Here is a 25,661-nt window from a genome sequence, read left to right on the forward strand (position 1 = left end):
ACTTAGATTTCTAGTTGACCGTTGGAATCCGCGGGAATTGAGGTTAAGTAGTTTCCCCGCCACGAACCATCCGGAGCTTGGAATATAAAATAATTATTGATTAAATAATTAGACCACGAGCTGCAATCTTGCTTCATTATATAATAACTCTCTTCTTTACTATATCTTTAGTTGATATACAACATTTGGCTAAGTGTTTGCTATATTAAGATTAAGTTATATATATTAGTGTTTGTAAAATAAAACATTATTATATTTATATATATTAGTTTGCTATATTAAGATTAAGTTATTAATTTGAAGTATCCCACATTCTCTTAAAAGCTCGTGCATGACTCAGCCCTAGCCCGAGCCCGAGATCGATAACTAACAAAATGCAGCCGAGTCCAGATGAGCCAAACTCGATGAATCAGAAGCAGAGCGGCAAACAAACCCTAAACCTAACCCAATCCGGCCCACACAAGCCCGGCCCAAGCACGGGCCATTCGGGCCCACTAAAGAAAACCTACCTTGTGGTTGTTCTCATGTGGTGGGAACTGGGAAGAGAAGTTGTGTGCTAAGTGCAGGTCGGTATCAATATTTAATGAGCAAAGAGTTGGATTTTCTCAGCAGACAAACAAAAGTTGCAAAATTTAATGAGCCTCGCATTCTTGGTGGCGTAAAGAGTGGTCAAAATTTTATGTTTATTGGGAGGAAGTTGATGTAAGGCATAGAGAAGTAGCACATGGAATTGATGGTAGATAGTAGATGGTAGATGGTTGGGTTTAATTTTGAGGTAATAAATATTGTGATAAAGATGACCAAGTGATTGGCATTTGGTGTCGGCTGACTTTATACGTTGGAAATATGTTTCGACACATTGATAGTATGTATCCGATCGTTTTAATTACGCTTGTTTAAATCATACGATTCCTCTATATTTCAACCGAGTACTATGACTATTTTAATAATTTTATTGTATTACATCAAAAGTGGCGTGTCTTTTCTAACAAATACGATACTGACAGTTTAGTTATTTTAATATTGTTCAGTTAAGTTTAATAAATAAACTAATGATTTTACTTTATTCATAAGTATAGAGACTGGTTTAAAACTTTTTAAAATATGGAGAAGTAAAATAACTTTAGATATAAGTACAGAAAAATAAAATATATTTAACTATTTCTTTTAGAAGTAATTGAGCCGAGATGTCTAATATGTATAATTAATACATTGGCGTGCATTTAACGGTGTAACTAGACTAATTAGTAATACTTTGGTGTGCATTTGATAGTGTGCCTTAGACTAATCAATTCTAATATATTAATTATATACATCTAATCTAATGGTTTCAAATATGTCGACTTAAATCCTAAGATCTATATTTTCTTTCAGGAGCAATTGAGCTATCAAATATGAATGATTATATTGGCATTGGTGGGATATGAGTTTAACTAGCAGGGCATATGATAGAAAATCTCAAATATAAGGCTAAATTATATTTTTAACCATGTATTATCACCATATAAGTATATATAATGAATAAATTAAAGTAAACAATATACCCCATATACTATTGAAATGTTATAAATTGCACCCGATATTTTATCTATTTTGTGATTCACATCTCGATTTTTGTAACTCGATCCTTACTTTTTCCTTCTAATTCTCATTTAACACTCCATGTTAATTCAAACCGTACCAGCAAAGAAATATTTCATTATAATATGTAAAATAATTTATAAATATCTAAATTACTCGTGCCTTTTTAAGAGGAGTGACAGAGATAGAGAAAAAAACAATAGTGATGATATTTTAGTAATTCGATCGATATTAGTTAGTCAAAATAATATTAGTGTGTTAAACGAAAATTATAGAGAAAAATGAAATAGTCTGGTTATAAAATCGTCAAAAATAGAATATAAATCACAAAATAAGTAAAATATAAGGTGCGATTTATAGAATCTAAAATATTCCACCCACAATATCAAAGTATAAGTACATGAGAATAAGAATTTTTATTGTGTGTTTTATTTTGAGAGTAGTACTTGAGAAGTAAGTAGAGGAAGAGAAGACATGACGACCCACTACTAATTAACAATTTAACTACGAGCCAATTAAGAGGAGGACACCGATTAGTTTATATATAAAGACTATATCAAGACTAAATTCCATTGGTCATAATATATGAATCTAATTCTGCTTGATGCACTACGTACTGCATCACAGGATACATAGCTCATTAAGAAATTAATTAAACTAATTAATAGCTAACTAGCTAGCTAGGAGAACAGGTAGATACTAATAAACTCTCTTTTTAATCTAAGGGTTTGCATGTGTTGCTCTAACTCCTTTCCTTCCACCTGCATGCATATGTACTTTAGGCATGCTCATCATCGTCTCCTCTTGATCATGGCACCCCTCTCGCCGGCCGGCCGGCTTAACGTGTGAGCCAGCGCCGTCATCACGCGCGATTGTCTCGAGATCAACCCGGTGGTCGACGGATCCTGCGACAGCACGATCTCGTAGCCGTCGGAGTAGGAGTCCATCCCCTCCGCCATGATCTGCCACACGAGACCGCCGCCCAAGGAGCCGCCGCCGGTCCTGGCGAAGCTGTAGATGTCGCTGTAGACAGCGGCGAGGTACAGGTCGCGCTCGTTCTCGGTGTATCCGGGGTCCTTCTTCGACTTGCCGAACTCGGCAAACACCAAGGGCTTTTGGAGGATCTTCCTCGCGTCGTCCCAGTGGCTCCACGTCCATCGCTGCATGAACGCCGTCTGCGATAGATCGGTCTGCCCGGATAACCTACCATTAAACAATAATTAATGAATCACTAACTAATATCACATATATATATATCTCTTAATCTATCTTAATATATTATATACCATATGTCTGGGTATGCATGGATGGTGGCAAAATCTATCTCTTTGATGAGATTAGAGTCGATGTAGTCGGTGCCGACTTGGTAGCCCGGATTGTATTGCTTCTTTGCCGGGTTGGAATCGCCGTAGAATCCTTCCATCCCAATCTCCAGCATGTGTTTGTTATCTAGAGATTTTGTGTAACTTGCCATCTCTTGCACCCAACCCTATATATATATATTGCAACGATCGAATTTAATTTAATTAGTTACATTTTAAGTCTAGCATGGAATTTAATTAAGTAATAAGTATTACGTTGATGGTTTTTCCGGAGTAGTCACACTGGCAGCGAGGTTCATTGATCAACTCCCATGCCATGATAGTTGCATCGTCTCTGTACGCCATTTTTGTGATGGTGTTCACCCTTGTTAATATACTCTGCCAAAGATGATCAAATTAAAAGTTATATTACAAGTTAATTGACTCGATTATGTCATATATATATATATATATATATATATACCTGTACGTGATTCTTGTAGTATCCCTTGACGACTGGATTGGTATAGAAATCGTCTTCGTTGGTGACAGCTGCACCCGCGTTACGAGCCCAATCCACGTACTGCGCTCGCCCTCCGAAGTCTTTGAAGTTATTCACCAAGCTCAAGATCAAACGAACGCCGTACTTTTGAGCCTCCGAGATCACAAAATCAAATCCCTACACCCATACCATTTAATATTATAACATATTCATTACCGTAATTATTGCTTTCCCTAACTAGTTTTTTAACCTCAAACACTTGCTCGTCGTAGACACCCGGCGACACCTGGAGGGCTCGGTCGCCGCCGTCGTTGAACGCCCACGTCCGGCACACCGTGAGCCCGTTGGCGGCCGCCTCGCGGAACACCTCCGAGACCTTGCTCCGCCCGGCGGGGTCCGCCGCGACGTGCAACATCCAGTAGGAGTTGAAGCCATTGAAGAGGAAAGGTTGGCCATTCAGTACAAACTCAGTCCCTTGCGTCCTAACAAATATATCACCATCACCAAGTGTTTGTGGAAACGCCCAACAAGAAGCTAAGAGTGCAAGACCTGCGTACAAAGTGCACAAACTAGTCTTGTTGTTGGCCATGTTTGGTGTCGTTGTTGGTTGGCTCAAAGTTGAGTTGGGTCTGAGGATTTATAGAGTTAGATTTCTTCAAGAAGCAGCAACGATAGATTTCGGTGGTCTAATTTATGTACAAAGATATAGAAGGGCTTCAAAATTTTAGCATGGGATTTGGAAAGAGTAGTGAGATTGGTGGGCGGAAAAGGCTGTGGTCAATAAATGCGTGCGATTATATATAGAGCTAAGTAATTAATTGGTAACGGTGCACTCATGTGGGCCGTTGCGTTAGGAGGGCTAAACGGCTAACGACTTAACTGATAAAATATAGGATCTTTTCCATAAATACCACTAAAAGAGTAGGGTAATCTTTACACCTATAAACTTAATTTCATTTGTCACTCAATTCCTATTATAGTTTTAAAGGGTTAAATATATATTTTACCCTCGTGTACTTTAAAAAGTCTTAAACTAATTCATATACTTATGACTAAAGTGCGACCATTAGTTTTGTTTTAAAAAATTTAAGTGATCATCGTGACTTTTTTTTGTCATTTAGTGGTATTATATAAAAAATCTGTATATCTTGTTTAACAAATACGATAAAATATTTTGCTCATTTGATCTTACGTGACTAGTTTAAGATTTTTTGAAGCACAGAGAGTAAGTGATTTTGAATGTAAGAGGAAGATAGTAAAATATATTTAACCCTGGATTTAACCTAGATGTAACTACCTTACGACACTAATTTTAACATTAAAATACTAAAATTCTCCTTTTGTTTTATAACAACTAATTAGAAAAATAATATATATTTTTTTTTGTAAAAATCTTTTTGTTTATGCTTCTTTCATCTCAATCTTTCTCCCTTTTATATTTTAGATAGCTACAATATTATTATTTTTTCAATAGGAAACCATAAAGACCGGCAAAGTGATTAAAAATTTAATAAAAAGTTCACGAGATATCCATCAAATGAATTTTGTTTGCCTTGCACTATAAATAAGTTGGTAATGGTAGAGAGATAGCAATCGAATACGAACTCCTACTAAAATTGATTTATAGAGAAGAGAGAAGTTAGATTTACGTAGTTCGACAATGTGTTTACTTTCACTGGCCTCAATATAATGGTGATTATATATCTTAGGTTTTTCCTTTACATAATAATCCTAAGAGCAATGATTCAATACTAACCGATTAGTTATTAAAAATTATTTTCATCTGCTGATAAATTAAAAGGTATATAAGACATTTTATATATGTGACTAGATTAATTGATAAATAAACTAGAATTTAAATATTTTCTTATTACTTATCCTTATAACCGTTTTTTTAATAATACGAGTGCCAACTTCTACCAATTTATTATTATTTTATAAAAAATGGATAGCTAAGAGAGAGAAATAAGATATGACTATTTTACCCTTACAATGTAGAAAAGTGATCGGTACTTCTGGTTAATTTTATTTAGTATTATTTAATCTTAATCGTTGAATTAGGAGAGAGAAATTAATAGTTATCATTGAATCATTTATCTAACCCTAAAATCCCAACTTAATATTTTATAGGGGTGATTTGATGGAGAAGAAAAGCCTCTCATGCATTCAAACACTTGTAACGCCAATCTAAAATGCAAAATTGTGTTCCCATGCTCCTAGGGCGAGTCTAGGCATTCGTACTTCCCCAAGGCCCGTTCAAATGCCCCGGCACATGGAGCCATGAACACTGATTTGCTACAAGTCTACTTGAACGGATCCAATTGATTTGAGCCAATCTTCAACACTTGCCAGCTTTGATAAAATCTAAGGCTCCTTCTACACTCCAGACTTTTAATTCTGCATAGGATAGCCTAAGACAGTCAACAAATGTGTGGAAGGCTATCTATGGTGTTTCGTGGTAAAACAACCTAGGGATTGGGTTCGATGATTGTCTCTAGCTAAGTGGTGGTGTAACACAAATATCCACTCCTCCACAGATTATATACTTAGAATTACGGAAGTTCCAACAATGGAGGAAACAATTGTTGGCAGTAATAATCTGAATCAAAAGAGTCACAAAAAATCCGATAAAAAAAAATAAATTAATTAAATAAACTTACAGATTACAGAATATGAAATTCTGAATAGTCGAGTCTAATGTTGAACACTATCTCCTTAAGACCAATTCGCTCTCCATCGATTGCTTCTGGAACAGTGGACGTCGGTCTCCCAAGATACAATGACTGCCTTGCACTTGAAAGGAAGCAGCTATTCGAATGCCTTGTTGAACCTGAACCATGCTATGCTCTTTCTCAAATGCAGACTCTGACTTAAGACTCGACCCAGACTTAGAAGGAATAAACCAAATTTTTATATATATAATTATGCAGACTGACAGCCTATTTATAGAATTAAACATGCTCGATGAAAGGATGCAAATGGCCACGAATGGATACACCATTTCGGGTCTGAAACCAATTAACAGTTACAATGTGAAAGGATGTACCATTCCGGGTCGGGTTCAACCAACCAACAAATCCAAACCAGACCAAATTTGAACCCGTATCAGGCAAAAAATTAGACTTGACCCATGTGAACCGAACTAAGCCGAGTCAGGCTGGGCGGTGTACGCGTGTGAGTTAAGTTGCATAATAATATTTACCCACAAAATAGGTATCCCTTTTGGGGCCCAAAGCTCATAAGAAGTTTGTTATTTATATATCATACTAACATTCTCAAATATCCAATATGATACTAAACTTAGGTTTCTTCCATGATACCCACTTTATAGCCAATTTTCATTCACTTCTTTTTATGGATTTGACTAAGTGAATATATGACAATAAAGTACTCTTTGGGCTAAATTAATTCCACTATTAAACTATGATTAATAATGTGTGGACCCCACTTTTAGCTCAAAGTTAATAAAAATTCATGTCATATACATGAAATTACCAACAATCCCCACATGAATGAATTGGCTAAAAATGCATATGAAATGCAGACTTGATCGAGAGTACAACGAAAAGTTATCGCATCAGAATAGGTAGCTTTTGGCTTTTAACTTTCCATAGTGAAGTATTATATGATTTATTCGCTAACCAGTGAACTTGATGTCTTGAACTATTCAACTTTTGTATAAACCAAGATAATAATACCCACACAGCTTTTTTCAACACAGTCGGTTTTATATGTTGTGTCTATTTCGGCCCTAGACGTGCTTAGTAATTCTTTGAGTGCTCTAGAGATTTAGCCTAATCATCTCATAGAAGCGGCCCACTTCACACTCACATATGTGACTTCTTATTAAGAGTATCCTGCCATACTCCACTTGGATTTTCAAAGTATAAGAGTCATTAAAATCATTGCTTACCCTAACACTTAGTATAGGTTTATCACTATGTCATCATAGAAAAGGTGTAAGAAATTTAATTCCTTAGTGATTTCAGATAATGCTCCCACAACTCGGTTATCCCTTTGAACTTAGATCTTGAGATCTCCAGTCAACTAGGTTGGGTTGCCGTTGTGTCGTTACTCTAGGTGGTAGGCTTCAAACCCATTATCCTCGATGAACAATATACTTGATCTCTTATTAAACCCTTTGTTAATGGATGCGCGATGTTATTTTTTGGTTTCACGTAATCAATGGATATTATACCATTTGAGATTAATTGTGGCACTGTATTATGCCTACGACGTATATGTCGTGATTTATCATTATACATTTGACTCTGTGCTCTTCCTATAGCTGATTAACTATAGCAATGTATGCAAATTGTGGACACAAGTTTTGGCCACATAGGAATATATTCTAAGAAATTTCGAAGTCACTCTGCTTCTTCTCCAACCTTATATAATGTTATAAATTCAAATTCCATAGTAGATCTGGCTATACATGTTTGTTTAGAAGATTTTTATAAAATAAATGCACTCCCAAGTGTAAAGATATATCTGCTCATGGATTTAGTATCTTTTATATTAGAAATCTAGTTTGCATCACTGTACCCTTCAAATACTGCTAGATGTCTTGAATAGTATAATCCATAATTAGTAGTGTATCTTAAATATATAAATACTCTAACTATCGCATTCTAGTGATTACTACTTAGATTACTTGTATATTTACTCAGTTTACTCACGGAGTACGTAATATCCAGACGAGTGCAATTCATGACGTACATCAAACTGCCTATTATCTAAGAATATTCTAACTGAGATATATATTCACTTGTATTCTTTGTGGGATAAAGATTTACATCTATAGTTGTTCTGGCTATATTGTTATTATCTTTATCAAATTTATCGAGTAATTTCTCAATATAATGTAATTTAGATATAACATACCCTTCAGTTGCCTTAGTGATCTTTATGCCAAGAATCACATCTGCAACTCCCATATCTTTCATATCGAATTTGTTAGCCAACATGTTCTTAGTAGATTTAATGACATTAATATTGCTACCAGTTATTATCATGTCATCCACATAAAGACATACGATGACATAATTATCTAAAGTGTATTTCACATAAATGTATTTATAACATTCATGAAAACCATTTGAAATCATAACCAGATCAAATTTTTTATGCCATTGTTTAGGTGCTTATTTAAGCCCATAAAGAGACTTAACTAATTTGCACACCTTTCTCTCTTGTCCTAGAGCCACAAACCCTTCGGGTTGTTCCATATAGATTTCTTCATTTAATTCACTATTCAAGAATGCAGTTTTCACATCCATCTGATGTATTTCCATATTATATAATGCCGCAAAAGTAATTATTAATCGGATAGACGTTATTCTTGTTACAGGTGAATATGTATTAAAGTAATATATTCCCTCTATCTATCTATATCCTTTGACTACAAGTCTCACATTGTATTTGTCAATTGAACCATCTGCTTTCATCTTCCTTTTGAAGATCCATTGTAACCCAAAGGTTTACACCCTGGTGGAAGATCTACTAATTCCCAGGTATGATTTTGCAAAATGGATTCAACTTCACTATCAATAACTTCTTTCCATAAAGGAGCTTCAGGAGTAAACATTATTTCCTTATAACTCTGAGGTTCTTTTTCTAACAAATATTTTAGAAAAGTCCTTGCCCTCTTACTTCGTCTAGGTTCATTACCATTTCCTTCTTACATGGACTCTTGATCTTGCTTATTTTCATAAGTTCTTTTAAGAGAACTTACTTTTGATGTAGATTTATATGGAAATATTAAAGAATGATGCATTTTCTAGACTCAATAATTATATTCTCATGTACCTCAGAATTATCTGATTTGTGAACTAGGAAATCGATGTGCACTACTGTTATGAGCATAACTAATGAATATATAATCATTAGTTTTAGGTTCAATTTTTGTTATTTTAGAAATTGGAATTGCAACCTTTGCTAGGCACCCCCATACTCTTAAGAATTTATAGCTAGGTTCTCGACCTTTCCATAACTCATTAAGGTTTTTTATCCAATTTCTTTTGGGGTAACCGGTTGAGAATGTGATTTACAGAAAGCAAAGCTTCCCCCCACAAATTCTAGGGTAAACCAAATTTATTAACAGGACATTCATCATCTCTTTCAGAGTTCCATTCTTACGTTCAGCAATACCATTTTACTATGGAGCATAAGGAGCCGTTGTTTGATGAATAATTCTATTTTCTACACATATTTGTGCAAATGGTGACTCATATTCACCACCTTTATCACTTCTTAGTATTTTAATTTTTCTGCTAAGTTGGTTATCAAACTCAATTTTGAAATGTATAAACATTTCTAATACCTCATCTTTGCTTCTTAGCAAATACACATAACAGTATCTTGTGCAATCGTCAATAAAAGTAATAAAATATTTTTTTCCACTCCTAGTTTGAACAAATTTCAAATCACATATATCGGTATGTATAAGTTCTAGAGATTCTGTACTTCATTCAATGGAATGAAACGAAGCCTTAGCCAATTTGGCTTCAACACATATTTCACATTTATTATTTAAATCAATTTAGAAATTATGTAACATATTGAGATTAATTAATCTACTCAATGTACCATAATTAAATGTCATAATCTACCATGCCAAATTTCACAAGACTCAAGCAGGAAGAAGATTCATTTTTATTCATTCTTGGAGTCACAATCATTGCATTCATCTTAAAGAGGCCATTTAACAAGTAGCCTCTTTCAACATACATGCCAATTTTTATAAGTACCAACTTATAAGACTCAAATACCAACTTAAAACCTTTCTTACTCGATAATAATCCTGAAACCAAATTCTTTCGAATGTCGGGCACATGCATAACATCATTAAGAATAAGTTCTTTTCCAGAAGTCAACTTTAACACGACCTTCCCTATTCCTTCCACCTTGGAAGTCGCTGAATTGCCCATCTAAAGTTTTTCATCTGTTGTAGTTTGATAAGATGAAAACATCCACTTGTTGGCACAAATTTGTCAAGTAGCTTCAGTGTCTACCCACCATTCTTTAGGATTACCACCAATCAGATTTACTTCGGAAACAACAGTGGAGAGGTGCATGTCATCGACATCAGAACGAAGGTTTTCCACTTCAGTTACATTGGCTTGTGGCTTCTTCTTTTCAGAGTTCTCCTTTTTGTGCAAACGGCTGTCCTGAGCACAATGCCCTTGCTTGTCACAGATATAGCATTCGCCCTTGAACTTCTTTGCATCACCACTTTTAGAGCCTTTGTCGGTATGCTTTTTTTTCTTGTCCTTTGTGGACTCCACAACATTTGCCTTTGACATGTACTGGCTTCTAATTTTCTTTTCAGTAGTACGATTGTCTTCTTCTATCATCAATCTGATAATAAGTTCTTCAAGTGTTATTTTCTTGCGCTTGTGTTTTAGGTAATTTTTGAAATCCCTCCAAGACGGTGGCAATTTTTCAATAATAGCCGCCACTTGGAATGATTCATTAATCACAATCCCTTCAACGTGAATCTCATGAATTATCACTTGAAGATCTTGCACCTGGTTAATCACTGGTTTAGTGTCAACCATCTTATACTCAAGAAATTTATCGACTATAAATTTCTTTGCACCAGCATCTTTTGTCTTGTATTTTTTGTCTAAAGATTTTCATAATTCCTTAGATGTTTTTACTGAACTATACATGTTATACAACGAGTTGTCCAGTCCATTGAGGATATAGTTTCGGTAAAGGAAGTCGGCATGCTTCCACGCATCCACTGCATAACTACTTGCCTATCATATCACTTTCCTCATTTTGGAGTTCAGGCACATCTTCATGTAAGAATTTAGCCAAGTTTGAGGTGGTCAGATAAAAGAGCATTTTCTGTTGCCATCTCTTAAATTTTGCACCACAGAACTTCTCAGGCTTTTCTTCATGAACTGTAGGTATTGGATAGGGGTAATAGTACTATTTTTACTATTTCAACCATCTAAAAGAATAAAATAAAAATAAAAATCCGATCATAAGAAAAGAACACTGATAAAAATCAGAGTAACTACCAAAAAATTGGTCTTAAGATTGTTGGTGGTAGCAATCTGAATCCAAAGAGTTACAAAAAATTCGATAAAAAATAAATACTCGAGTCTAGTATTGAACACTATCTCCTTAAGATCAATTCGCCCTCCACCGATTGCTTCTAGAACAGTGGACGTCGGTCTCCCAGGATACAACGATTGTTTTGCACTCAAAAGGAAGCAACTATTCGAATGCCTTGTTGAACCTGAACCGTGCTGTGCTCTTTCTCAAATGCAGACTCTAACTTAAGACTCGACCCAGACTTAGAAGAAATGAATCAAATTTTTGTATATATAATTATACAGACTGACAGCCTATTTATAGAATTAAATAGGCTTGACGAAAGGATGCAAATGGTTATGAATGGATGCACCATTTTGGGTTTGAAACCAATTAATAGTTATAACGTGAAGGGATGTACCATTTCAGGTCTGAAACCAATTAATAGTTACAACATGAAGGGATGCACCATTTTGGGTTGGGTTCAACCAACTAACTGACTGATTAACTGTTCAACAAAGGGACACACTACTTCAACTTCGAGCAGGTTCAACCAACCAACCAATTTAAACTAGACCAGATTTGAACCCGTATCTGGCAAAAAATTAGACTTGACCTGTGCAAATCGAACCGAGCCGAGCTGGGTGGCACGCACGTGTGAGTTAAATTGCATAGTAATCTTTACCCACAAAATAGGTACCCCTTTTGGGGGCCAAAGCCAAAAAAAAACTTTGTTACTTATATACCATACTAACATTTCTCAAATATCCTATATGATGCCAAACTTAGTTTTCTTTATTTTTTATTGTCATGATATCTATATGCTACTAAACTTAGTTTTCTTTATTTTTTATTGTCATGATATCCACTTTAGAGCCAATTTGCATTCACTTCTCTTCATAGATTTGACTAAGTGAATATATGACAATAAAGTACTCTTTGAGCTAAATTAATTCCACCATTAAACTATCATTAACAATGTGTGAACCCTATTTAAAACTTAGTTCAAAGTTAATAAAAATTCATGCCAAATATATGAAATTACCAACAATAATGAGATTTCGAGATCAAAACTTAACTATCCTCAAGTAGAACATGCAACAAGAATAACAATGCATGGAAAAATAATGCAGATAAGAGAAGAACTTAAAAGAGAAGTTGGATTAAAACCTTATCGACAACACTCGGTGATAATTAAAGTGGTGAAATATGAGGCTGACTGTTTCTAAAAAAGATCAGCAAGGTTGCCTAGCAACTTTATCTACCACCGGAGAGTCACATCCACCTTTTTGTTTATATATTCGTTCTCAAAAGGATGATCGGATCAACCGATACATCACTCCAACCCTCACTCTCCCATTGATGGTGATGGAATTATTGAAGCAGAACCCATTTTTCTTTTTTCTTTTTTTTAGACCAAAGAACCACGAAATTATAAAAGTTATTATACAATATAGTGGCAACACCGCTGAAAGGTGCTACATCTATGCTAGGAGTGGCAAAAATTAACTCAATCTGATATGATAACCGACTCTTAATTGAGTTTGTGTTTAGTCTAATCGGATTTGGGTCAAAAACGGATCAACTCATATAATCCCTTTAATAATCGGGTCATATTTAAGTTCGAATCAATCTGCCAACTTGCATGTATATATATATATATATATATATATACTTATAACTAATCGTAAATCACTCAGGATCTCATGCTCTCACTTCTCAATCTCCGGTCGCCTCCAAAGCACCCCCCCCCCCCCCTCCCCCCCCCGGCAGAAACACCTATTCTCACGCTTGCCGCCTAATGTCGCGCCACCCTCATCGAAAGCCCTCGTCATCGTGACCGGTAGAAGTTAGGATACTGGGGTAAATTGCCCTTCCAATTTGATGTGCCAAATATTTTACCATTCACCATTGCACTTGTTTAAGAAAAAGCAATTGAACTAACTCTCTGATTCCAACAAAACCCAGCTAGAACACCCGGCATTGCTTGATTTGCTCATCCTCCGAATGCTCAAATACATAGATCTAAATACTTGATAAGGTACTTGTATAGATTGTAATATCTAGGGGGAATTGAGGTTCTTGCATTTATATGCCTTTTCTAGGAGATATTTTCTCAAATTCTTAGATATAAGACAATCTAGGTATTTTCACAAGATATTACCTTTTGTATATATAACATATTATGTTTCACTCTACATATCTTATATATTTAATTATTTGTAATCTGTATTATCAATTTTAACTTTATTCTAACTGTTATGGGATTTAGATTTGAAAGTTGAAATTACAACTTATTGGATGAATTTGTTGTAAACTTTGTTCTATACAATTTATTGTATGGATTTAAGGTTAAGAGTTGGAACTTTATTTTAAACTCTAAATATTATTATACAGATTTATGTTATGGTGAGTTATTAGAATTGTAATTTTTATATTGTATGAGTTTTAAGTTAAAAATAAGTTATTTTGTTTGTTTAATACATTATTTATAGAGGATAAATTAATACATTTTAAATTTTATATAGGGTAAATGAGTTAGACAAGTCATGTTGATACGACTTGTTTATTAAATGGGTTAGACGAGTCATGTCGTGTTATCGATATAATAATTGAGTTGTGTTCGTGTCTACCAAATGCAATCTGTTTATTAATTGGTTTATGTTAGGATAAAGTTGACACAGTCCGAACTTGTTTAATCCGACCCGATTGCCACTCCTACTCTATGCGACTGCAACAGCTAGAGCAACTTTAATTAGGTTTTAATTCCCAAGTAAATTTGTTGGTGAAGTCATATATAAGTAAGGCCCAACAAAAATGGCTGTTTATACGATTAGGAGTTTTAATTCCTAAGTAAATTTGTTGGTCAAGATCATAGTGTCAAAATATAATAATTGACACTATGATCTTTAAAAATATTAGAATTGCCACTATTTATCTTTTTTGATTCTTTTCAATAATATTGGATAGCTTGAAAATAGTTTTAATAATTTATACAAGCAAACTAATATTTTTAGATCTAAATTGTGTTTTAATTATAAATTAGTTAGATTTAACTAAACTTATAATACTTTTTATGATCAGCGGCAATTACCAATTTTCCCCATTTGCCCCTTTCAGTGAAGAAGTTATACCAAATCTTCCCTTGAAATTAATTAATGCGTCAGTATTAATTAACTATATTCTATCTTCCCTTGAAAGTTAGTTGGGTTCTTTCTATGATTTCTAGCTATCAGACCGTTAACTAGTAGCTCTAAACGACTCACCTGAGCCTCCCACCTAAATATTTGTACCCAATGATTGGCTGCAACTCCTCTTCTGCCCACCAGTCTGACACTCATTATGAATCCAATGCTAGATTGTAGATTAATCCCTCCATCTTAATTAATTTCTATTTCGTTAGACCACCGGGAAGTACGAAGCCAGCATACTCACCACCAAACATGGCCAACTACAAGACTAGTAGCCTCTTGTGCACTTTGTGCGCAGGTCTTGCGCTCTTAGCTTTCTATTGGGCGTTTCGACAAACACTTGGTGATGATGATATATTTGTTAGGACGCAAGGGACTGAGTTTGTACTGAATGGCCAACCTTTCCTCTTCAATGGCTTCAACTCCTACTGGATGTTGCACGTCGCGGCGGACCCCGCCGGGCGGAGCAAGGTCTCGGAGGTGTTCCGCGAGGCGGCCGCCAACGGGCTCACGGTGTGCCGGACGTGGGCGTTCAACGACGGCGGCGACCGAGCCCTCCAGGTGTCGCCGGGTGTCTACGACGAGCAAGTGTTTGAGGTTAAAAAACTAGTTAGGGAAAGCAATAATTACGGTAATGAATATGTTATAATATTAAATGGTATGGGTGTAGGGATTTGATTTTGTGATCTCGGAGGCTCAAAAGTACGGCGTTCGTTTGATCTTGAGCTTGGTGAATAACTTCAAAGACTTCGGAGGGCGAGCGCAGTACGTGGATTGGGCTCGTAACGCGGGTGCAGCTGTCACCAACGAAGACGATTTCTATACCAATCCAGTCGTCAAGGGATACTACAAGAATCACGTACAGGTATATATATATATATATATATATATATGACATAATCGAGTCAATTAACTTGTAATATAACTTTTAATTTGATCATCTTTGGCAGAGTATATTAACAAGGGTGAACACCATCACAAAAATGGCGTACAGAGACGATGCAACTATCATGGCATGGGAGTTGATCAATGAACCTCGCTGCCAGTGTGACTACTCCGGAAAAACCATCAACGTAATACTTATTACTTAATTAAATTCCATGCTAGACTTAAAATGTAACTAATTAAATTAAATTCGATCGTTGCAATATATATACATATATATATATATATATATATATATATATATATATATATAGGGTTGGGTGCAAGAGATGGCAAGTTACACAAAATCTCTAGACAACAAACACATGCTGGAGATTGGGATGGAAGGATTCTACGGCGATTCCAACCCGGCAAAGAAGCAATACAATCCGGGCTACCAAGTCGGCACCGACTACATCGACTCTAATCTCATCAAAGAGATAGATTTTGCCACCATCCATGCATACCCAGACATATGGTATATAATATATTAAGATAGATTAAGAGATATATATGTGATATTAATTAGTGCTTCATTAATTATTGTTTAATGGTAGGTTATCCGGGCAGACCGATCTATCGCAGACGGCGTTCATGCAGCGATGGACGTGGAGCCACTGGGACGACGCGAGGAAGATCCTCCAAAAGCCCTTGGTGTTTGCCGAGTTCGGCAAGTCGAAGAAGGACCCCGGATACACCGAGAACGAGCGCGACCTGTACCTCGCCGCTGTCTACAGCGACATCTACAGCTTCGCCAGGACCGGCGGCGGCTCCTTGGGCGGCGGCCTCGTGTGGCAGATCATGGCGGAGGGGATGGACTCCTACTCCGACGGCTACGAGATCGTGCTGTCGCAGGATCCGTCGACCACCGGGTTGATCTCGAGACAATCGCGCGTGATGACGGCGCTGGCTCACACCATGAGTTGGTCGCGCCATGATGTAGTCATGATGAGCAAGCCCGAGAAAAAAACATGGAAAGAAAATGAAAATATAATTCGTGAACGGCAGGATTCGAACCTGCGCGGGCAGAGCCCACATGATTTCTAGTCATGCCCGATAACCACTCCGGCACGTCCACTAGTAGAAATTTTTGCAAGAGTTAATGTATTATAATTAATAAACTGAGAGAAGATTCGCTTTCGCCCTCCTTGAAACGACAAAGGTCGCATCCATGGTAAGAACAACTCAAGGTCTCATCTTTCGCCTCTAATCCTTCGGTTTGATTCCTCTTCTTGTCACGTTTCTTCTTCTTCTTCTTGATTTATCCTTATTTTCCTATAATTATTTCGTTTGGGTTTCTAATCGGTCTTTGAATTTCTAATCCAAATTCTTTAGATGTTCCTGTTTGGCTTTTAATCTAACCCAAGATGTTGTCTTTCCTTTCTATTTGATACGTCTGGATATTAATTATTTTATAAATGACCGTCTTTTTTGTGTGCTTATTAGAGTCTTTACCAGTTTACCTGACAAGCGATTAGTTTGCTCTTTAGCTTTTGTGTATCCTTTCTTAGATTCTCTTAGTATTTGCGTTGATAGATAAGTAGACGGAGATTGGAGAGTGATATATTTGTAATATTTGCTATCAGATTCTTCTTCTGTGGGTTATACTGCTGAATTGATTGAAACCCAGAAAGGAAACGACACATCTGAGGCGATCGACGACCCGGCGATCGAAATTAAAAGGTCTTGTTCTTCGCGAGAGCCCGTGATCTCACTGGAGTGGCAGATGCATCTATTGAAATGCTGGCCGGTAGCACGGTAGGAGACTGCATGAGTAAGCTCTTAACCAAATTCCCCAAATTAGAGGAAATATATAGCTTCATGGTTTTGGCATTGGATGGGGAATATGCTCCCAAAACGACGTTTCTGAAGAACGGAGATGAACTGGCCATCATTCCTCCCAAAACTGGGCGGTAATAAAACATGGGTAGAGGTAAAGGTTTTGATTTGATATTGTATCAATTTAGTTGAGGTGATAATATTTCCTGTTAAATGGAAAACAATCAGCTGCAATGTATCTCATGTTTTGTACACTTCTTGCAAGAGAATAATATCAGGGTATAGATTTTTTTGGATATTTAATGATGATTTGTAGAATATTGCATATGTTTTGTTTTCTAATCATTACAGTAGATATCTGATAGTGAAATAGTTAAGAGAACCAACTCATTGTCAGCTATTTCTTAAGGAGTTATAAGTTATTAATATAATTTAAAACAAGTTCAAAGCATGCAAACTGATCTACATTATCATGAAATGACCAGGAGAGATAATTTTATATAAAGCAGCATAATCAAATATTCAACTTCAAAAACTGAGACAAGTTTGTGGTGGATTATTTTGTAATCTTTGTTGGACTTAATGTACTTATACTGGATCATTTTGTTGCTTGATATATCGAGTCTTGCAATGGTAGCTTGAAATTCCATTGAGTGTCGGTAATTGCTGGTTTTTCTTTCCTATATGGACTCCTGTTCAATGATTTGCAAAGAATGCAAAGACCATATATATGCAACAAAGACATGCACATGCTCTTATTTAAAAGGGTGCATGCTCGGGGAAGAGAAAAATGAGCAGAGTGTCTTGTAGAACAACCTAACTATGTCATAGGTAAACAGAAGTTTAACCCAAGCAGTACCAAGTTGATGATTATAATGAGGTGAAAATATTGGCTGATTCAATCTAGTTTCGATTTCAGCTACACTACTACTTTGTGACCGTCAATGATAGATTTCAACACGGTGCAATTTATTTTTGCTCAAATGGAATCGGGTACTTATTGGCTGGAGCAACTTTTTGTGATGTTATACTCTAGGCATCATCATTTGTGAAGTAATACTGTAGGCGTCATCATCTCTGCCCCCACAATATTAAGCCCATGATATCTGATATTGACCAACCTATATCTGATATAATCAAATTCCTGATATTTTTCATATTGAAGGTTCATTCAGAATCCATTGCAAGACATTTACAACTAGAAGCTTGTCTATTTTAAAAATAGCCAATTTTTCTGTTTGTTAGGTTCATATTCTGTCATATTCATATCTTGAGATCATTCTTTTTTTATGCTCGCAAAGCTTGTCTTTTGATGAACTCTTTTTATACAACAATTTCATCTTCTATTTTCCTTTGTGACCTTGTGAATGCACTATTTAAGGAAAAGCTCTTACATTTCTAAGGTACATGATGAACTTGTAGAGAGCTCTCTTGACATTATCATTCTTGGCATTGCAGGTTCTTTTCTTTGTAGACCTATTTTATGTGAGCCATCAACATTGCCATTACAAGCAACTAATTATGCCTTGATACAATTCACATTTGTTGTATTCCTAATGTGCATTTTCTCCTCGAAATGCTATCTGTAGGAGCACCTTCAATTATAATGCCTATTGCAAGGATTATCTTCTTCTGGCATGGGATTGTATCGCTGATCAGCACGGCTGATGTCATGACACGGTTGTGCCAGAATATGCCATGACCTGCTGTGCGTTGATGCAGCTCTTCTTGGCACTTCTCTGTATTAGGATTTGGATGACATTTTTCATCTAAATGTCTATCTGTTAATTTCAGAGGTATGCCTGTGTTTTGATTAACATGCTGTCAGCTAATAAGGAAACTCAAGTTTTCCTAAAATTATCTAAAGTGTGTATCAAATTTATGTAAAATGAACAGTTAATTGGTAGATCTACAAAATCTACTCTTCAGTGCCCATTAATGGTGATTATTTATAACTTTTCGTTTGGATTTTTTTCGAAAAAATTGAATAAGAAAATGATGAGAGTCAATTTTTTTTCCTGCATCATTAGACTTATCTCGTTCTGCTCCAGGTTTTCTAGGATCTTTTGTTACAATATCAATGGTCATTCTACATAATTATGATGCTCGTTTTACTCGTTTAGGAAGAAAGAGACCTAAAAATTAGGTCTTATGAAATTTAATTATATTTAATTTTTTTCATTTAACATATAAATCTAAGTGCATATATTTTCTGTAATTAATACACATTTTGTTATAATAGAATTCACGCAATTTACCTATGCGGACTGCACTAGAATCCATTATTACAAATAAAAAAAATTAAATTGAATTAAACTGCAAGTTCCCTGAAAGTTCCTATTAATATCTGACAGTAATGCTGTTCTATCTTCCACTGGTTCACCAGAACCTCCTTTATTTCACTCAAAATTGAAAGAAAAGCATAGAATTAATGTATAAGACTTCTTAAAAGAGTAATTTTAGTTCTTATTTATGTTACTTGGATCTTTAGTATTTGTATTATGAGAAATTATTGAAATTGTACAAAGTTTGGAGGTTGGAAGCAGTGCAAACACTGCATTGCATTTATTATTGTCTTTCTTAAGAATTGAGTATCAATGACTTCTTCACAACCACAAAGGAAAAGGTCATACTGGAATGACAACCTTAGTCCAATAACAACTTGGAAGCTTCTTGTTCCATGTTAATTAGAAGACCCAGACCATGGACTCCCTATCCAAACTTGGGTCTCATTAATTATTCAAAAACCAAAGAAAAAGAGACCAATAAAAGTTCAATCCATAGCCTTTGATTCTTTAAAAAATGTAATGAATGGATTATATACAAGTAAAGTTTTGGCTCCTATAAACCCTTAATCCTGTCTACCTACTGCTCTTCCAAAGATCAATGAGCTATTTTGGCAGGCAGAGTTATGAACTTATACCAACCTAAGTATCATTCTGGTCTTCTCTCATAGTTCATCATCTACATGAATCATTCCACTCTCTCATCTCTGTTACAAAACTCTCTCTCTCTCTCTCTCTCTCTCTCTCTCTCTCTCTCTCTCTCTCTCTCTGTTTTTCTAATCATCTCATTCTAAGAATCTTTGTAGATCCACCACCATCACTGTTACATCATCCCTGCTTCCCCTACTGCGGCAAATGTCTATGAGTTCTTTGCATGATTTCATGGACTTGTCATGTTTCAGAACTACATCAACTGCCTCCTGGTTGCTGACCTTATCCCACAATCCATCAGAGGCCATGATCAAGAACTCGCAATCTCGAGTCAGATGGATTTTCTTCGTTTCGGGCTCTGATATGATCCATTCTTTCATGTTCATGTCTCCGATCGCCCTAGATACGGCGAGCGAGTCTTGGACCCTCCACACTCCATTGCAGTAGTTCACATATCCTCCCTGTCATGGATTCAGACAGCAAACAAATATATGAGATTACTAATCTAACAAATTTCTAGTCTTCAACTAGTTGGAAAATATTAGCGAAGAATCTTAAGTCTTACCAAGTTCTCGATCCGAATCCGTTCGTCTTCCCTTCCAGCATTATGATCAGAAGTTAGAGCAGCTGCTATTCCATTCATACTCATGATCACTCTGCAGTCACCAACATTAGCAGCATGCAATTCCCCATCCTTTATAAGCACTGTGGCAGCACAAGCTCCACTTTTTACACCCTGTTGATGAACAAAAGAGCATTCTTTGTTAGTCATTGAGCAAATGGTTGTACCTAAATTTCTCTAATTGCTTAATGAATACCCAAATCTATGAGACCAAAAGGGAAGGACAAAAGGTGAGTTCTTGTGCTGAAACTGGCCTTTGGGTTGGTGCAAAAGTTCATAAGAAACAATCTATATCTTGTCTTTATTATCATTCACATTACCTTATAAACATTTATTATTTGACACCTATATTTTTATCTCAGGTCTCAAAAACACTTTGAATTAACTCTAAAAAAAATCTTACTTAAGAGTATTAACTCCATTTGCTAATTGAATCAAGAGTTCTTGATAGATTTTCCCAAAAACAAGAACCTTACAATTTGTTTATTCAATTTGCTAATTGATCAAGTCAACTTTCAGACAAAGACAACCTAAATGAGGCCACCAAACAATTAATTACAACAACAACAACAACAAAAGGCATCTATTTAAGGCTAATAAGTTAAAACATTCTTCACATTAATAAGGTTAGGTAATGTGCAGTTGGCTCCCTACCTGACTTAGGAATTCTCTATCTGTGTTCATATAGCCAGCCTTAATTGCCAGTTTTACTTGGTCTTCTCCCTTCTCTATCTCAGAAAGTGCTGCAATGATATTCTCCCCCAGCTTCTCAGAGACCAAATCAACTGCTGCTCTTCCTCCATGACCATCAAACACACCAAAGAAAGCCTGGATATATATAGATATACATACACATAACATTCAAACATGCATGTTAGGAGAGAAGCTTCATATTATAATTCATTTGATTAGATAAAGAAGCTTGAATAGAAGTTTTTTTGGAGCAATTGTATGCTAATGTGGTGTGGCATTCCTAATAAATCTTTGTCCTAATAATTCAACATAGAATTAGTTGTATTAGAAAGAAGAAACTTTGCTGTATGATTGTAGCATATGGAATCAAAATTTCGAGATACAAGAAATGAAAATGAGTATAACTTCAAGAGGAGATCGACATCCAAATAATAATTAATTACCTCATTTGAATTCCCGTTAATGTTGATCATCACACCATATCCATCTTCCATCACAAGTCTTTGACCCTTCTTACTGGCCATAAAATATCCACTCCCCTCCACCTCCATCTCTCTCTCCGCTCCTTCCTTCGCCTTGACCACCACCTCCCTGAACTCCGACGCCGCAAAAGACTCCGGTACGACCAACCTCGCCGGCCTCTTCCTCATCTTACGCGCCGGCGTCCCTTCGCCCGCCCCTCGACCGGGCTGCGCCGTCTCCTCCACATGCTCCTCCTTGTCCGCGAACGTTGCCATATTCTTTCTCGCGGACTCCCTGGCCAATAATGCCTGCAGGTCGTCGTGCTCAACTCGCATGATCACCGCCGCCGCCTCCTTCAACCTCCTCTTCCGGGAGAGGGACGGAAGAGGAGGAGAGCTTGGAGAGTTGGCGTACAAGGCCATCAAGATCCTCTTGCTGAGCTCTTGGAACAAATCCACAAGGAAATCTAGAAACGACCATAGGAACACAACTTGGGACACCACCATTTTCCTCTCTTGGCTTAATTTGCCTGCTTGCTATCTGAGGAGAAGAAAGATGAGAGCTTTTGCTATATATCTATAAATCTATATATATAGATAGATAGATAAATAGATAGATGTGCGTGAAGGTTGTGGAAAGGGATCGAGGAAGGAGTCTCTTGGGTTCGAAGCGTTGACCAGTCAAAGTACGTGACGAAATCTAACAGCAGAATTTGGATTTGTTGGAGTCCAAACACTGAAGAGGTTGGAAGCTTTCAATGCTACGAAGTCGGCAACGGAATTGATAGGCAAAGATAGAGATAGACATAAACATAGAGAGAGAGAGAGAGAGAGAGAGAGAGAGAGAGAGAGAGAGAGAGAGAGAGGACAGGAGAATCGGTCACGCCCAAAGAAGTGGTTTATTGTCGGTAACCTTTTGCGATTAATTCGGGTCGTATTAAAGAAAAGGGAAGTTTTCAAATAACCCCTTATATTTTAAGCATTTTATAACTCAACCCCTCTAATTGTCTGTAACTTCTATAATGATCAATGCTATCACTAACTCCTAATAATATCCTTGCCTAATGTATCATCATCAAAGGTATTTTACATTTATATATATATATGCCAAAGATAATATTCTCTTAATATTTCCAATTACTTAGCTCAAATACCATCTAGAATTAGTTGCCGACTTAATATAGTAGGTTGTATGTATATATATATATATATAGTTTGACGTAGTCATCAATTATGGAAAGAAGTAAAATAAAATAATAAAAATATAACAATATTATAAGATTATTCTATATAAGTAATTGAATATATATAATATTTGAAACTATGGGTGCAAACAAGCAGAAAATAATTATAAGCTACACAATTTAATTGAATACTATTTCTTTTTTCCATCAGTAGTTATTAAGGTAATATCTAACTCACAGTACTCTTAAGAAAATAAAAGCATGATTATACGGTGAGGTGTTAATGACAGTAAAAGAAAAACGTAGGGTGTATTATGTGAATTTTCTTGAAATATTAAGAAATTTACATACTAAAAGGACTTCATTAAAAAAAAACCCCCCCATAAGATGAGATGAGAACGGTGATATGAATGCAGTCGAGATGGTGAAAAATAAATTCAAAAAGGGGGAGAAGAAAATGGACGTGGAAGCTACCATTCGGTAATCATGCAAGCATATATAATTATTGCATACAAATTCAATTCAAACCCTGTGGAAAAAATAAAACCAAGAAAGATTAGGTCAAAACTACGGCTCAATCATTCATACTGCAGGCCGTAATATTTATTTATTAACACTGCCGTTCATCTTCTAGAATACGTAGGATTCCCATTGGTCCTTGTATTATAGGATATTTTACGGATTACACCCTTGCTTTAGCGTTTATTATTTCCTTACAAGAGTGTAATTCAAAGAAAGGTTGATGAACTAAAAGTTATTTTACGATTTGCACTCTATGTTTTAACTATTTTGTGATCGGCACTCTATTTTTGACGATTTTGTAATCTGTTTTTTCTTCTTCTCTGTTATCTCGTTTAACACGGTATTTTGACTAACTGATGTTAACCAAATTACTAAAATATCTTCATAACTATTTTTTCTCTCTGCCGGGAAGGCAGTAACTATATAAAAATTATTTCATACATTATAATGGAGTATTCCTTTGTTGGTACCGTCTATATTTATAGAGGATATTAAATAAGAATTACAACTTAGTTTATTTTGGTGTACTAATTCATTATTCTCTGACATATTATTTCATATTAATTTTTTCAAAATAATTTAATAATAATAATATGTAATTATTATTTCCAAAAGGAATAGTGAGTATTATTGTGTCAATTAGGTCACGTGTTCAGTTTAATAGTATGGAGGAGCTCAAGCAATCCACCTTACGTCTCTCGTACGCGGTGTTCGGGTCATTAGGCTACGGTGTAAATCGGCGAGGAATTGGGGGGTTCCAGATGCTAGACGTCACGGTCACGGTCACTGTCACGAGTTCATTACCGTTAAGGGAAAGGATAATGGACGATGACGTGGCGCCGAGACGTGCAGTGCGTGTGTTCTTATGCCTTCGGAGGGAAGGAAAGGTGTCCGTCCGTTGACTTGGGGTCGCGTCGGTTACGGCGTCAACGCCCCCTTTGCCAGGGCCAGATCAATCTTGTCTTTGTGGTGGATCCTCTCTGGACTCCTTCCGTCTTGTGCAATATTTTCATTTTTCTTTTTTTAAATTGAGTTTCGAACTTGGGATCTCATTTCTCAAAGGAGATTTTAATTTTCTTTTTTATGAATTTTTCTGAACCCCATATTGTGCAATATATATATTTTTTATAATTAAGATTCAAATTTAGGATCTCATTCTAAAATGATTTTAATCCTTTTCATGAATTTTTCTCAAGGTCATATTTCTCTTTAAGAATGCACTCACTGGTGTAGAATGGAATAACCAGTTAATTAAAGGAATTAATATTTAGTAGTTTAGTGGGACACTATTAAATTCTTGCTAAAAAAATAATTTTCTTTTGTTACCATTTAATATAAAAATAAAGAAAGAAAAATAAAACCTATTTTAGGTTCTTCCAGGATACTATCTTGCATCACAGATCATTTCATTTGCTCACTCGTCACTAGTAAAATTTGAAATCTACTCATAAAATGCCCTTCAGTTCTAGTCCTAATAAGATCTACATTATAAGTTCCTCCTAGCTATCAAAATCACTTAGTGCTATGAAGAACCTTTTTTTTTTGTTCATTTATGAACCCGAAAGCTAGATATGGGCTAAACAAAAGACCAACCCTCCTTAGATACAGAGACACTTTAGACTCTACCAAGCTTTTAGCTATCTAATCTAAGCTTCAAACCATATACGTCGCCGAATAATTACTTTGAATCAAACGCCGATAAGATCTGCTCCAAACTGTTACGATGCCAAACTGTTCTTCCAACTAATCACACTACTGAGCTATCAACTAAATCGAACCAAGTCACCAAACCACCAACCACCAAATAATTTCTCCACAATATTATTTAGGGTTGGAGTTAAAATTATGACCTCCTTAGTTATGAGTAAGATACCTACTAACTCTACTTACTGATAAAATGCCCTTAATTTCTAGTCCTA

General features: G+C 35.9%; 3 protein-coding genes and 1 non-coding gene across 7 annotated transcripts; 1 reads left to right on the forward strand and 3 right to left on the reverse strand.

The window, feature by feature from the left end:
• Nucleotides 1–2,372: 2,372 nt before the first annotated feature.
• LOC140771978 (mannan endo-1,4-beta-mannosidase 5-like) lies at nucleotides 2,373–3,973 on the reverse strand. Its single transcript, XM_073113835.1, has 5 exons — nucleotides 3,635–3,973; nucleotides 3,367–3,561; nucleotides 3,159–3,281; nucleotides 2,868–3,070; nucleotides 2,373–2,784 (listed from the first exon to the last, which is right to left on the reverse strand). The coding sequence occupies exons 1-5, from the start codon at nucleotides 3,971–3,973 to the stop codon at nucleotides 2,373–2,375; spliced, it is 1,272 nt and encodes a 423-aa protein (XP_072969936.1).
• A 10,812-nt stretch (nucleotides 3,974–14,785) lies between these two features.
• On the forward strand, nucleotides 14,786–19,259 carry LOC140772616 (mannan endo-1,4-beta-mannosidase 5-like). 4 transcript variants are annotated; one of them, XM_073114769.1, is made up of 8 exons: nucleotides 14,786–15,218; nucleotides 15,292–15,486; nucleotides 15,572–15,694; nucleotides 15,821–16,023; nucleotides 16,103–16,719; nucleotides 17,132–17,478; nucleotides 18,783–18,809; nucleotides 18,914–19,259. In XM_073114769.1, exons 1-5 carry the CDS (start codon nucleotides 14,874–14,876, stop codon nucleotides 16,590–16,592), a joined length of 1,356 nt encoding a protein of 451 aa, XP_072970870.1. In that variant the 5' UTR covers nucleotides 14,786–14,873; the 3' UTR covers nucleotides 16,593–16,719; nucleotides 17,132–17,478; nucleotides 18,783–18,809; nucleotides 18,914–19,259. The 4 variants fall into 4 exon arrangements, 3 of the variants coding, with proteins under 3 accessions (XP_072970870.1, XP_072970869.1, XP_072970868.1); XM_073114768.1 differs by having other exon boundaries at nucleotides 18,783–19,259; XM_073114767.1 differs by lacking the exon at nucleotides 18,783–18,809.
• Nucleotides 16,542–16,623, reverse strand: TRNAS-AGA (transfer RNA serine (anticodon AGA)). The gene has a single exon. It is a non-coding gene; the product is annotated as a tRNA-Ser (tRNA).
• An 818-nt stretch (nucleotides 19,260–20,077) lies between the features above and the next one.
• Nucleotides 20,078–22,602, reverse strand: LOC140772075 (probable protein phosphatase 2C 74). The gene is made up of 4 exons (XM_073113959.1): nucleotides 22,019–22,602; nucleotides 21,537–21,710; nucleotides 20,826–20,996; nucleotides 20,078–20,721 (listed from the first exon to the last, which is right to left on the reverse strand). Exons 1-4 carry the CDS (start codon nucleotides 22,541–22,543, stop codon nucleotides 20,395–20,397), a joined length of 1,197 nt encoding a protein of 398 aa, XP_072970060.1. The 5' UTR covers nucleotides 22,544–22,602; the 3' UTR covers nucleotides 20,078–20,394.
• Between the last annotated feature and the right edge of the window lie 3,059 nt (nucleotides 22,603–25,661).

Source organism: Typha angustifolia, chromosome 12, assembly GCF_048772165.1.
Source record: "Typha angustifolia cultivar Huaian chromosome 12, ASM4877216v1, whole genome shotgun sequence".
In the NCBI taxonomy this organism is placed as follows: Eukaryota; Viridiplantae; Streptophyta; class Magnoliopsida; order Poales; family Typhaceae; genus Typha; species Typha angustifolia.

What these genes read in the sequence shown, in the direction of transcription:
- LOC140772616 (XM_073114768.1), top strand. Translation starts at nt 14,874, where the DNA reads ATGGCCAACTACAAGACTAGTAGCCTCTTGTGCACTTTGTGCGCAGGT. An exon ending in ACGACGAGCAAGTGTTTGAG is followed by an intron (nt 15,219 to 15,291) that starts GTTAAAAAACTA and finishes GTATGGGTGTAG; the next exon opens with GGATTTGATTTTGTGATCTC. An exon ending in ACTCCGGAAAAACCATCAAC is followed by an intron (nt 15,695 to 15,820) that starts GTAATACTTATT and finishes ATATATATATAG; the next exon opens with GGTTGGGTGCAAGAGATGGC.
- LOC140772075 (XM_073113959.1), bottom strand. Translation starts at nt 22,543, where the DNA reads ATGGTGGTGTCCCAAGTTGTGTTCCTATGGTCGTTTCTAGATTTCCTT. An exon ending in TTAACGGGAATTCAAATGAG is followed by an intron (nt 21,711 to 22,018) that starts GTAATTAATTAT and finishes ATATATATCCAG; the next exon opens with GCTTTCTTTGGTGTGTTTGA. An exon ending in ATAGAGAATTCCTAAGTCAG is followed by an intron (nt 20,997 to 21,536) that starts GTAGGGAGCCAA and finishes GTTCATCAACAG; the next exon opens with GGTGTAAAAAGTGGAGCTTG.
- LOC140771978 (XM_073113835.1), bottom strand. Translation starts at nt 3,973, where the DNA reads ATGGCCAACAACAAGACTAGTTTGTGCACTTTGTACGCAGGTCTTGCA. An exon ending in ACTCCGGAAAAACCATCAAC is followed by an intron (nt 3,071 to 3,158) that starts GTAATACTTATT and finishes ATATATATATAG; the next exon opens with GGTTGGGTGCAAGAGATGGC. An exon ending in CATGCATACCCAGACATATG is followed by an intron (nt 2,785 to 2,867) that starts GTATATAATATA and finishes GTTTAATGGTAG; the next exon opens with GTTATCCGGGCAGACCGATC.